At 43.8% G+C, this 11,109-nt stretch overlaps 2 protein-coding genes across 2 annotated transcripts in view; one reads left to right on the forward strand and one right to left on the reverse strand.

Moving 5' to 3' along the window:
• The window catches only part of AK9 (adenylate kinase 9), a 160,358-nt gene extending 150,215 nt beyond the window's left edge, over window positions 1-10,143 (reverse strand). The window contains exon 1 of the mRNA XM_045294606.1: window positions 10,093-10,143. Coding sequence (XP_045150541.1) covers window positions 10,093-10,143 — 51 coding nt within the window. The remainder of the gene's footprint in view (window positions 1-10,092) is intronic.
• The window catches only part of FIG4 (FIG4 phosphoinositide 5-phosphatase), a 151,869-nt gene continuing 150,741 nt past the window's right edge, over window positions 9,982-11,109 (forward strand). Inside the window, exon 1 of the mRNA XM_045294607.1 lies at window positions 9,982-10,207. Coding sequence (XP_045150542.1) covers window positions 10,142-10,207 — 66 coding nt within the window. The 5' untranslated portion in view covers window positions 9,982-10,141. The remainder of the gene's footprint in view (window positions 10,208-11,109) is intronic.

An 11,109-nucleotide genomic window follows, 5' to 3' on the forward strand; every position in this document is an offset into this window, starting at 1 on the left:
AGAGATGGGACCTTCTACACCTTGAACAGTTACAGTCTTGGAAACTTACATGGACAGTTCCATGAGATGGCATTGACTCAGTGGCAGTGTGGATTTTGTTTGATTTTATTATTACAAATGCATCAAAACTTTTTACCAGAGATGGTGCATTTACTAAAGAGTCTCTATTAAGTGGTCTAGGAGCCCTGGTGGCATATTAATTATGTTGTGGGCTACTAACCCAGTCAGCAGTTGGAAGCCACCAGCTGCTCCACAGGAGAAAGACAGGGCTTTCTACTCCCATGAAGAGTTACCATCTCAGAAAGCCACAGGGGTGGGTCTACCCTGTCCTCTAGCGCCAATATGAGTTGGAAGGGTTGGCAGTGAGTTGTTTTGCTTATTAAGGGGCTTGAAACACAGCAGTGAGTTTTGGACTGTAATACATAAGGCTGTTGATGAGTCTAATTGGACGCAAAAACCTAAAGTGGTTCAGTAATGATCTGTCCCATATGGGGTGGGGTTGGAGGAAGAGGACCAGTTTCAAACATTAGTTTAACTGAAACCCTTATTGATAAGCAGATTAAAATATGGTGAAATGCTTCTCAGACAAATTATGTGAAAAGGTTAAATAATGGTATTTTTTCTAATACAATTAATGAAGGTACAGTTATAAATAATAACTCACATGCTAGTCGGCTATATTTCTTTATGGTATCAGTAAAACTTTGGAGGAGACAGAGGACCTTGAGACTCTTGAGCCCATAAATGTGACGATTCAAGGATTTGGAGTATATTTTATTTTTCTAGTTCAGACATGGTTTAGTCTAGACAAAACATGTTTAAACCGGTCTCAGCAATCTATGCTTGGCTGCAGGCAAATTCTCTCAGTTATGTACTTGTCTTTTTAAAAAAAATAGTCTTATTGGTAAATCATTCACTTTTATACAGTTCAATCATATTAAAAAGAGTTGTACAATTATCACCACAATCAATTTTAGAACATTTTCTACTTTCTTGTACTCATTGCTATTTGCTCTCCATTCTCCCAAAAGCTCCTGTGCAGGGCCCCCAAGAAACCATTAATCTGGTTTCTATAGATTTAGCGCTCTTGGATTTCATTTATGGAAAAACATACAAAAATAGCAACAACAACAACAGCAAAGTAAAACAGAGAAAAACCATAATAGAAAAGAGAGCAGAAAATAATAAAAACTAGAACAAAGGGAAATCAAATGATCAGGTGTTAGATTTTAACCTTCCACTGCAGTAACCCACTTTCCAATTCGCTCTGCATGCGAGCAAGGTTATTCATATCCTTGGTCTACGGTCAGAGGGAATTCGCTGGTGTCTTAATCCACATGTATTTCCCCTTCACATTTTTTTAAAACTAAAACAACTTTAAAATGGGTCAAAAGGGAGGTCATAATAAAGATATTAGATTTTACCCTAACCACTTCTGCCATAATTGACTTTACAATGCTCTCTGATAAGGATATTTATTCACATCCCTAGACTATTGTCAGAGGATATTCACCAGAGGCTTAATCCATGTGTGGACCCTGCAAATAGCTTTTTGGACTTCCACTGACATCCATAGCCTTCTGCAAACCAGGTGTTCACAATTTAAACTCTGATACCATTCCCTTCTTTGGATTTGGATTTTATTATTTACAATCCTTGGATCACACAGGCTGGTGTGCTTCTTCCATGTGGACTCCGGTGACATCTCAATTAGATGGCTGTTTGAATACAAGCCTTTAAGACCCCAGACAATATTCTTTTTGAAAGTTGGGCACCATCTCCTGTCTTCACCACACTTTGGTATAGCAGCTATAAATCGTCAGTGATCTCTTCATGAGGGTGAGCATCGAGGAGGGCCATGTCATAAGAGCTAAATATTCTTGGATTGAGGATAGAATTAAGTAGAGGTCCCAAATCCATTCACTTGTCTCTGGGTTATGGTTTATTTTAGAGGCCTCATTATCACTTTATGACAAGGAACATTATCTAACAGTCCCCTGGAGCATATTGATAGGGTTGTTAATTTAGTCAATGGTATATAATTTAAAAACACTGTTGAGCAAAGGAAATCATCATACAGATATAGGCAGGCTATGGACCATAATACATGAATTGTCAACTTGTATAGATTAAATTCTTAAGTGACTGGACACTACTTACACAAACAATGGCGGTTGGTGATAAGGGAAAATGGTGTGTTTTAGTGTTGATAAAATTGTTGAAATATAGGAAGCAGGATTATCAATAATACTACTGAAATGGTTTAAGGTAATATTGAACTTGTTATAGATCCATCACTCGTTGTTCACCAGGAACTGCTTGATGCTCAAAAGACAAGCATGGAGCATTTTGCAGAGTAATTCACAATGTGCACTGGGCTCTCTCTCCCTCATGATCTCAATCCCAGAGTGCTATAATGTGAATCTACAGCTTTCCACGCTCTTGGGTGACTTAGACGTGACAGAGCGATGAAGAGAACATCTTCATCAATAAAATAACGGATTTATTCATGTTCTCAGAAGGAAGATTTCCTATCTCATCTCACCAGCAATGACAAAATAGAGACTTGGCATTTTCAGTTGAAAGGACAGCCCTATTAAACTGCTTAAATATGTCTGCACAAAGATGTTCTCTGTTTGGTTGTACATGACCTGATTCAGATATCTAAACTCACAGCTCAGAATGATCTTTCACATTGAAAATAGGGCCCCAAGGCCTGGACTAGGGCTATCAGCATGGGTGTGACTGCACACTTGAACTCCCAGATTACCCCAAACCTCGGGGACTGAGAGGTAGCAGCTTCTCTTTCCAGGAAGACGAGTGGCTCAGAAGATGATGATTGCCCTCTGCAAGATTTGTCTTTACCTCATTGCTTCTGGAGAAATAATCGGGCAAAATATCAGCACAGCCCAACTAGGGAAGCAGTGTCCCAGAAAGGAAGACCTTTGTCCCCCAAGGAGCTGCAGGATCTGGCCATGATGGAATGGCAGCCTGCGGCGTAGTGGTTACGCACGTGGCCGCTAACCGCAAGGGCAGCAGTTGGAAACTCCCAGCTGCTCCTCTGAAGAGACAGGGCTTTCTACTCCGATCAAGAATTCATCCTGGAAGCTCACAGAGGCAGTTCTACTGTCCTCCCGGGTCACGAGGAGTAAGCATCCACTCGATGGCAGGGAGATTGGTTGTTTGGATTGGGGGATGGACATGCAGACTTAGTAAGAGTTAACTGATATGTGTGCGCTCTCCAATCACTCATGGTTCAATATCCTGATGCTGAACATGGAACCAATCCTAATACACTGCTGGGAAGGTACCTGGAGGTTGGGGCTTACAGGAAAAACCAACAGTTTACAGGAAATGAGGCGGAGATTCTGAAACTGGCAGAGAAGAAAATGTCAAGGGTCCTCAGAGGTGGCATGTTAGAGTGGATTTATAATATGAAGCCAGGGGACTCATAAGCTCCCTGGAATGGCCAGAGGGCACTCTCTTCTCTAAAGCCATACGGCACAATCTGGGACAGCATGAGCATCATTAAGAAGTTCAGCACTGCCATGAGGCTAAGTTTCCTAGTTAGTGATGTTGGGAGGATTCTGGGAGCATAGGACAGGTAGCAACAGCATTCAACCATCGGCGATAAAGGAGACATCATGACTGTAATGGGCAGTGAACCCAACAGGGCAGTTGGCGAGACCCACAATGACCTGTGGCAATGGCTTATAGCCATCACAGTTCTAGGGATGAGATAGATGTGCAGTCAGTGACAGTAAAGAGTACGTTACATTTCTAAAAAAGCTAGAGGACACGTAAACCAAAGGCTGATGGCAGCAGTCACAGTGGACTGTCATGATTCTTCACCCAAGTCTCAGATGCAGAGACAACTGACTGAAGTGTTCCTTGGGGGATGGGCCCTTGCCACACGATGGCAGGTATTTACAGTAACAATCCCCCTGAGCCTTCTTGGAGGGAAGCGATGACTAATGAACTAGAGGAGCTATACCATGTGGAAAGGGGAGTAACCTCTTTCAAGGGCTGTCGGACACAGGAGACCCAAAATGCCATCACAGACCAGTTAGACTAAGCCAATAAATAGCCTCTAGGCATATCCATTGGGTCTGCAGGCCTGCTTATTTTCCTGGTCTCTTAGCTCCTAATTAGGATAACAGCTGGCAAAGCATTTACAGTGACTCTCTGTCTGTGGAGTGAGGGCCACAGTGGTACAAAAGATGTAGTGGAAGCTCATAAAATTGCATGCCCTCTCATCAGTCACATACTAAGATAGCCAATTGTAAATCACCTTGACAGAAAAGGCCAAGTGCTACCCAAAATGACAAAAAGTCTGTTAAATTCTCCAGTCTGGCTTTTGCAACAACCACCAGATAGATTACTATCCCAGTTCATGGTGGCCTATCATAACCTTAACTACTGTGAGATCTTTATTAAATTGGCACAGCCTCTTACACTTGAAAAATGACTACTGATCTGACCAATGTACACTTTTTCATCTGCAGCAGGAAGGAGGCCCAGAGGCAGTTTGAGCTTACTGAGAACAGCCAGCAGCGAACCTTCAGTCTTCTCCCAGGACCGTCTCTCTCTTTGCAAAAGTATGCAGGCAGACCTCAGGGAATCTGCGGGTTCAGTCCTAGAGCTCTGCAATAAAGCGAGCATCACAATAAAGCAAGTCATATGGATTATTAGATGTCCTAGGGCATGCATGATGAGGTCAGCCGTTCGAAACCACCAGCCGCTCCTCTGGAAGAAAGATGAGGCTTTCTACTTTTGTCAACAGCTACTACAGTTTCAGAAACTGGCATGCGCGGCTCTACTCGGGCCTCTCCTGTTGCTGTGATTTGGAATGAACTGGATGGCAGTGAGCTGGGTTTTGGGTTGGAATCAACTCAATGGCAATGATTCTTTTTTTTGGTCTATATTTCAAAACAGTCTTGCTGATTCACAATCTTGCTGATATCATGCTAATCAGACCTGGCCGGCAGGAAGTGGACAGGAGATTAATTTACAAAGATTCAAGAACCTATCAAATATTCAACTCATAGCCAGAAGAGTTGGTTTTCATTATGAAATTGAACAGAACTAAGTCCTTTTCCCAGTTGAAAAAAAAAACCACAAAAAAACTCAAGTCAATGTAAAACTACAGTTCTGACAGGACCATCTTTCTAGACCTTAATAAAAAGCCCCCAACTATGAAAGAAAATTAAAATTAAATATATATTTTTAAAATGGTACTTCCTAAAGTTTGAATTTTCAACAGATAATCATTAGTATTATGATATTAGTAATACCAATACTATGTTGTGTGCTTATGTAACTCAAAATTACAGAATTTATTAAAATCTCAGAACATTTCAAATTTCATTCTTTCTTTTCCAGTTGAATTGGTCACATTCGGCTTAGCTCACATAGCTCATTATCAGTCTAGCAGCTCCTGTCAGCATTTGAATTGTGAATCCTACAGTAAGTAGCCTTTCCAGTTTTTGGTATCTTGAGTCTGTATTACTTCATGTTTCTGATTGTGATCATGATGGCTGCAGCTAATTTGGTAATCTTCCTGTTTCCTGATGCCCATCTACGATGTTCGATTTTATCTTTCACTCCTTGCCATGCAATAGAGGAATAGCTGCATCACATGCTTGGGCAATGAGTCACCTGATGCCATTTTGAGTGACAGTTTCCTGGAGTCAAGCGATCTCCATGTCACTTCCCTCAATGAGAGCTGGACTCTGATTTCTGCCTTGATCACACTCAGGAACAAGATGATGGACCTACATGCATGACCACAGAGCGAGAATCTGAGGAAGCCACCTCCTAGACCCGGAGTAGCTATGTAGTCTTCGTGTACTTTTTGGTTAAACATAATCAATGTTATCTTGGTATGGGGTGTTTGTCATTGCCATTGGGTTAGACCATTATCTGCACACTCAAGGTATTAGGATTTTTAACTTTCGAATTTTGAAATGGCTTAAAGGGGAACAATGTAGTCACAGTGATACAGCGACCCAGCTTCTCACGGCCATCAAGTCCACGCTGACTCGTGCGTGGTGCACCCACAGGACACAGCAGAACTGCTCCTGTGTGTTTCTGAGAGGGTAAGCCTTCGTGGGAGCAGAATGCCTCATGTTTCTCATGCCCACATGACTTAGAGAGAAATTGGAAAAATACTAAGAGCAGAACACAGTTTCTTAGCAAACAGGGAGGCATAGGAAGAAGGGGCTGATTTCGAGCTCTCTCTAAGTGATGTATGTGTGTGTGACTCCTGCCCAAGTTCCACTTGACACTCCCAGAATAAGGGTATCTTTCAAGCAAGGAGAGATATGTATTGTTTAACTGACACATATAAGGGGGGACCCCCCCCCACAAACAGGGAAAAAGCTCTACTGGGCAGAACCTTCTTAATATATATTTTTACCACTTGGCAAGCACCAAGCAACTCACTCTGAATTAGTGCATCCAGTGAATTCAAAGTGAAATCGAAGATAAAGATGATACCCACTTTTTTTTTTTTTTTTGATGTCAGGGGGATAGTGCATTTGAAGTTCCTTCCACTTGGTCAGACTGTTAATCAAGCTTTCGATTTAGATATTCTGAAAAGATAACAGTATGAACAAAAAAGGCCTGATTTGTGGCAGATTGGGGACTGCTTTTGCCACCATGACAAGGCACCTGCTCACGCAGCCATCTTAGTGCACCCGCTTTTGGCAAAAGACAGAATGCCTCTCTTGCCGCATGCACCTTACTCACCTGACCTCACTCTATGCAACTTCTTTTTGTTTCCTCCAATGAAGAGGGACATGGAAGGACAGTGATTTGACAATGTAGAAGATGTGAAGAAAAAAGGTGGGAGGTCCTGTCAGCCATCCAAAAAGGTGAGTTTGAAAAATGTTTCCAAGCATGGAATGGCAGATTTGATAAATGCATTAGGTGTAATGAAAAATACATTGAAGGTGAGAAGGTTGTTTTGTAAAAAAAATTTAAATACATAGCTTTGAAAAAAATTCAGTTTTTTGGGCGGTACCTACTTGTATTTAGCATCCACCTGGTGCCAGGCCCTATGCTAATTAGTGTTAGGATACTGGTTCTGAATCTTGGCTACACATCCGCTTCATCTTGGGATTTTAAATAAAGACTGATGCTCTGGCCCTACTTCAGACCAACTCAACACAAGTATCTGAAAGTGGTACCCAGTCCCTCATCACAGCTTCCCAGGTAATTCAATAGGCAATCATGGCTGAGAACCTGTGTCAGAAAGACAATATAATGGAACTTACATTACAATGGATGGAAGATGCATAATGATCAGAAAAGCATGTGACTACAGAGTTAAAAGTTGTGCAAATATTTTTGTTAAGAAATGTGTGAGGGTAGGTAACAAGGTGACAACTTAATTTGAGAAACCTTGGACCCCAAGCTTAAAACCAAACTTACTGCCATCTCATTGATTCTGACTCAGTGACCCTAGGGGACAGGGTGGAACTGCTCCTGTGGGTTTCTGTGCCTGCAAATCTACAGAAAAATAGGAAACCTTATTCGTCTCTTTTGGAGCTGCTGGTGGTTTTGAAGTGCTGATCTCACCCCAACACTTAACCCACTATACCACTAGGGCTCAAAAGCTCGATACTGAAGTGAGATATGAAGGTTAAGTAGGAGGTGACTAAGTGAAAGGACTTGATGAATGGAGAGAAAAGAATTTAAGGCTGTGGGGAAGCAAATATAAACCCCCATAGACAGAGAGAACATTTCTAGTAACTCATTCAGTTGGAGCAAGCAGCTTCCATGCTGATCCACGTGGATATGTTAATGACCAATGCATCACTGTCTTTCTATAACAAGAAACACTGAGACACTGAGCACAGTCGTGATCTTTTGTTATTTCTGTTGAGCTCCATCTAGAATTCGTAACACAGCAGTCCTTTGAGGTCAGAGAGAAAGGAGTAAAAGCTGCCCCTGGGTTGGTGGGAGAGGAATTTCACGATGTATTAAGGTACGTTTATGTTAATGACAATAAACAGATTTTTAAAAGCCGCTGCTGATCTCTCTGCATTTATCTCACCTATTGCCTTGACTAGATGCCAACTCATGGTTGTCCATATGTTCAAACAAGGAGTAAGGGTGGGAGAGGTTTTCAGAACAAGTAGTTAATAAGTTTAATTTGTACACACATTTGCTACGTCCCAGGATCTGGAGTTCTTTGAACATATATTTAATATTTTGAAAATTCTGAAAATGAGTTGTTATTGATATGGGAGGTCCTTTGAGACTCTAAGAAGTTCTGGACATAAGAAATGCCCAAATAATTTCCAATTACAATACCAATGCTTCTTTTCCTAAAGTAAATCTAATCCTGTATGGAGACACTCCCTCCAGTGAGCTGTGCAGTTTAGTGTGGGTATGTCTCCCGGGAAACTGTTGCGCTTAGGCGGACTCCCGGGTACTCAGGAGTGGAACGCTAGAAATCCCCTACAGTGTGTCCAAGGCGATAACTCTTTAAGAAATCCCACATCTTTCCCCACAGAGGGCCAATATTTCCATTTGCAGCTGAGCACTTTAGTCACAGTGCCATCAGGGCTTCCCATCAGGGCAACCCCTGGCTGACAACGGGAGGGGAGGTTAGATGACACTCCAGTGCAGTTTACACACTCTAAAACAAAACAAAACCCAAACTCACTGCCATCAAGTGGATTTCAATTCATAGCAACCTTGTAGGGCAGACAGGGTGGAATGAACTCCAAGACGGTAAATGTTTGCGGGAGGAGTCTTTTCTCCTCTACTCTCTCATGGAATCCATATCTTCAGATGAGGCTTTGGCTTCCCTCAAGTATTGATAGCCTCGGAAACCCAAAGGGGCCAGGTCTACTCTGTCCTGTACAGTCGCTGTAAGTTGGAATCTGTTCCATGGCAGTAGGTTTGGTTTTTAAATTTAGTCATTCAAAGGGACAGAGGTTAAAAAATTAAAACAAGAACAAAACGAATTTAGGAAGTCATCCTGAAGTTCAGTTTTACAAGGAAAAGAAGTTGTCTAGGTTCCCGCAGGAGATGAGGTTTTTGTGCAGCCGATAATAAAACGCACCCAGGCCACTGTCAACAACCCCGCTGGCATCGAGAAGCAGGCTACTTACCTGGCTGGGGTGGACCCTGCCGCCTCAGCCACCGTCGCCTCCAAGGTCTCTCATCAGGATCTGTTGAACGGTTGCCTGGGAAACCCCAGGCAGGGACAGTGACGCCTACCGGGCACCGTACTGATAGGCGGGGCGCTGTCTCGGGGGCAGTGCCTCAGAGGGCCGGTGATTAGGGGAGGGGCCTCCAGGGGCGGTGTCTCAGGGGGCGTGGCCTTAGGGAGGTTATGCCTAGGACGGGGCGGGGCCTCGGCCAGCGTCTGGGGGCGGGGCTAGGTGCGGTGCCTAAATCCGTACCCTTTCTCCTATTGTACACTTGAAAACTCATTTTCAACATTTGCAGATTATTAAATATGTGGCCAAGTAAAAAAATTTAAAGCCCTAGGTGAGTTATTTTTTTTTTAATTCCATACACCACACAGCTTCTGTGTAATATGTATGTTTCGGGTTAATTCTGGTCAGATCAAAGGTAAAAAACACCGACACTCAGGGAAGGACAATCATTTTGTTTCCAGAGAAACAGGACTGAAGTAAACTGGGGAAATGACAGACTTGAGGACAGATGTATCCTGCAACTCGGAGAACCCACTTCCAAATCTCCTCTCTTGTCCAAAGGACTCAATCCCAAATCTCGCAGAGAATCCGAGAACCCAGCGAGTCTCCCCCCGCGCCCCGCCCACTTTTCCCCTTGCCCTCATCATCGATGGCTCCCTTTGCTTCTCGTCTCGGCAGCGCGCAACCTCCTGGAGCCTCCACCGTCCTCTCTATGGTACAGCATCCAGTCCCGCCCCCTGCTGGTCTGGGGCCGCTCTGGACTGCAGGCGGGTCTCAGGGACCCGGAAATACCTGAGCCGTCGCTGGGCCGCTACAGCTGTCGTGGTCAGGTGCTGCTTTCCCCGGTTGGACGTGGTGTCCACGGTCTGAAGTGTCCTCTCCAGGTTTCCTGTAGCCGACTGGCGGCTGCAGCAACCTGAGCCGCAGACTGTGCCTCGCTGCGGGGCCGCCGATCGCTCGGGGCCATGCCCTCGGCTGCTGCACCCATCATCAGCTCCGTCCAGAAGCTGGTGCTGTACGAGACCAGAGCTGTGAGTACTAGGCGCTGCCCGGCGCGGCCCGGCGCTGGCCGGGTTTAGCCGGCTGGTGGGTGTTGGGCGGAGGGCAGAAGTCAACCCCCCTCGTTCCCGATTTCCAGCCATGGGGTAAGCTAACCTTTCTGGGCTGAGCTTGGAGGGTCTTCCTACTCTTGTGTGCACGTAGAGACCAGCTTTGATCGCACATTTACTAGCCACAGCCGAGCACACTGGAAACAGGTGCTTGGTCCTTCAAGAGATTCTGGACGCGTTAGGATTCTTCACAGCCTTCAAAAAAGTCTATTGCTATTCCAGAGTTACCCTAGAGGTAGAGGCGTGAACAAAGTTTCTTGACCCGTGATCTGTAACTTTCCTGTTTTTCTATTTCACGACATACCAGAACTGATGAAGTTAAGTGCATTTTTATTGCTGAAAAGTTTAGATCTCTTTAATGTCCTATTTGAAAGAAAAGAATACCTTTTTTTTGGTTTAAGAACACCCAGTCAGGACAAAACGACTTTCCTTTTCCCTTGACGTGTCCCCCCCACAAAAAAAAAAAAAACCCAACATTTTATGTTGTAATCATATTGCATCGAATGGCTGCATAACTAGTCGCAGTAGAATAAGCAGATCCATTTTTATGTATATTGGTGACTAGTGCAAAAATTGAAGGCCTTCGTGTTGGGCTGCTAACCACAAGATCCTTAGTACAAAATTGCTAACTGCTCCAAGGGGGAAAGACGAGGCTTTCTGCTCCTGTGAAGTCACAGCCTTAGAAACCCACAGGGGCAGTGCAACTCTGCCCTTCAGAATCACTGTGAGTCGGAATCGAATCGGTGACAGTCACCTGAGTTTTCTACTCCCATTAGGAATTACAGTCTTGGAACCTAACAGGAACAATTCTTTTTTTTTTTTAA

Source organism: Echinops telfairi, unplaced genomic scaffold, assembly GCF_000313985.2.
Source record: "Echinops telfairi isolate 266 unplaced genomic scaffold, ASM31398v2 ScPeMD7_3533;HRSCAF=4204_0, whole genome shotgun sequence".
NCBI classification, from domain to species: Eukaryota; Metazoa; Chordata; class Mammalia; order Afrosoricida; family Tenrecidae; genus Echinops; species Echinops telfairi.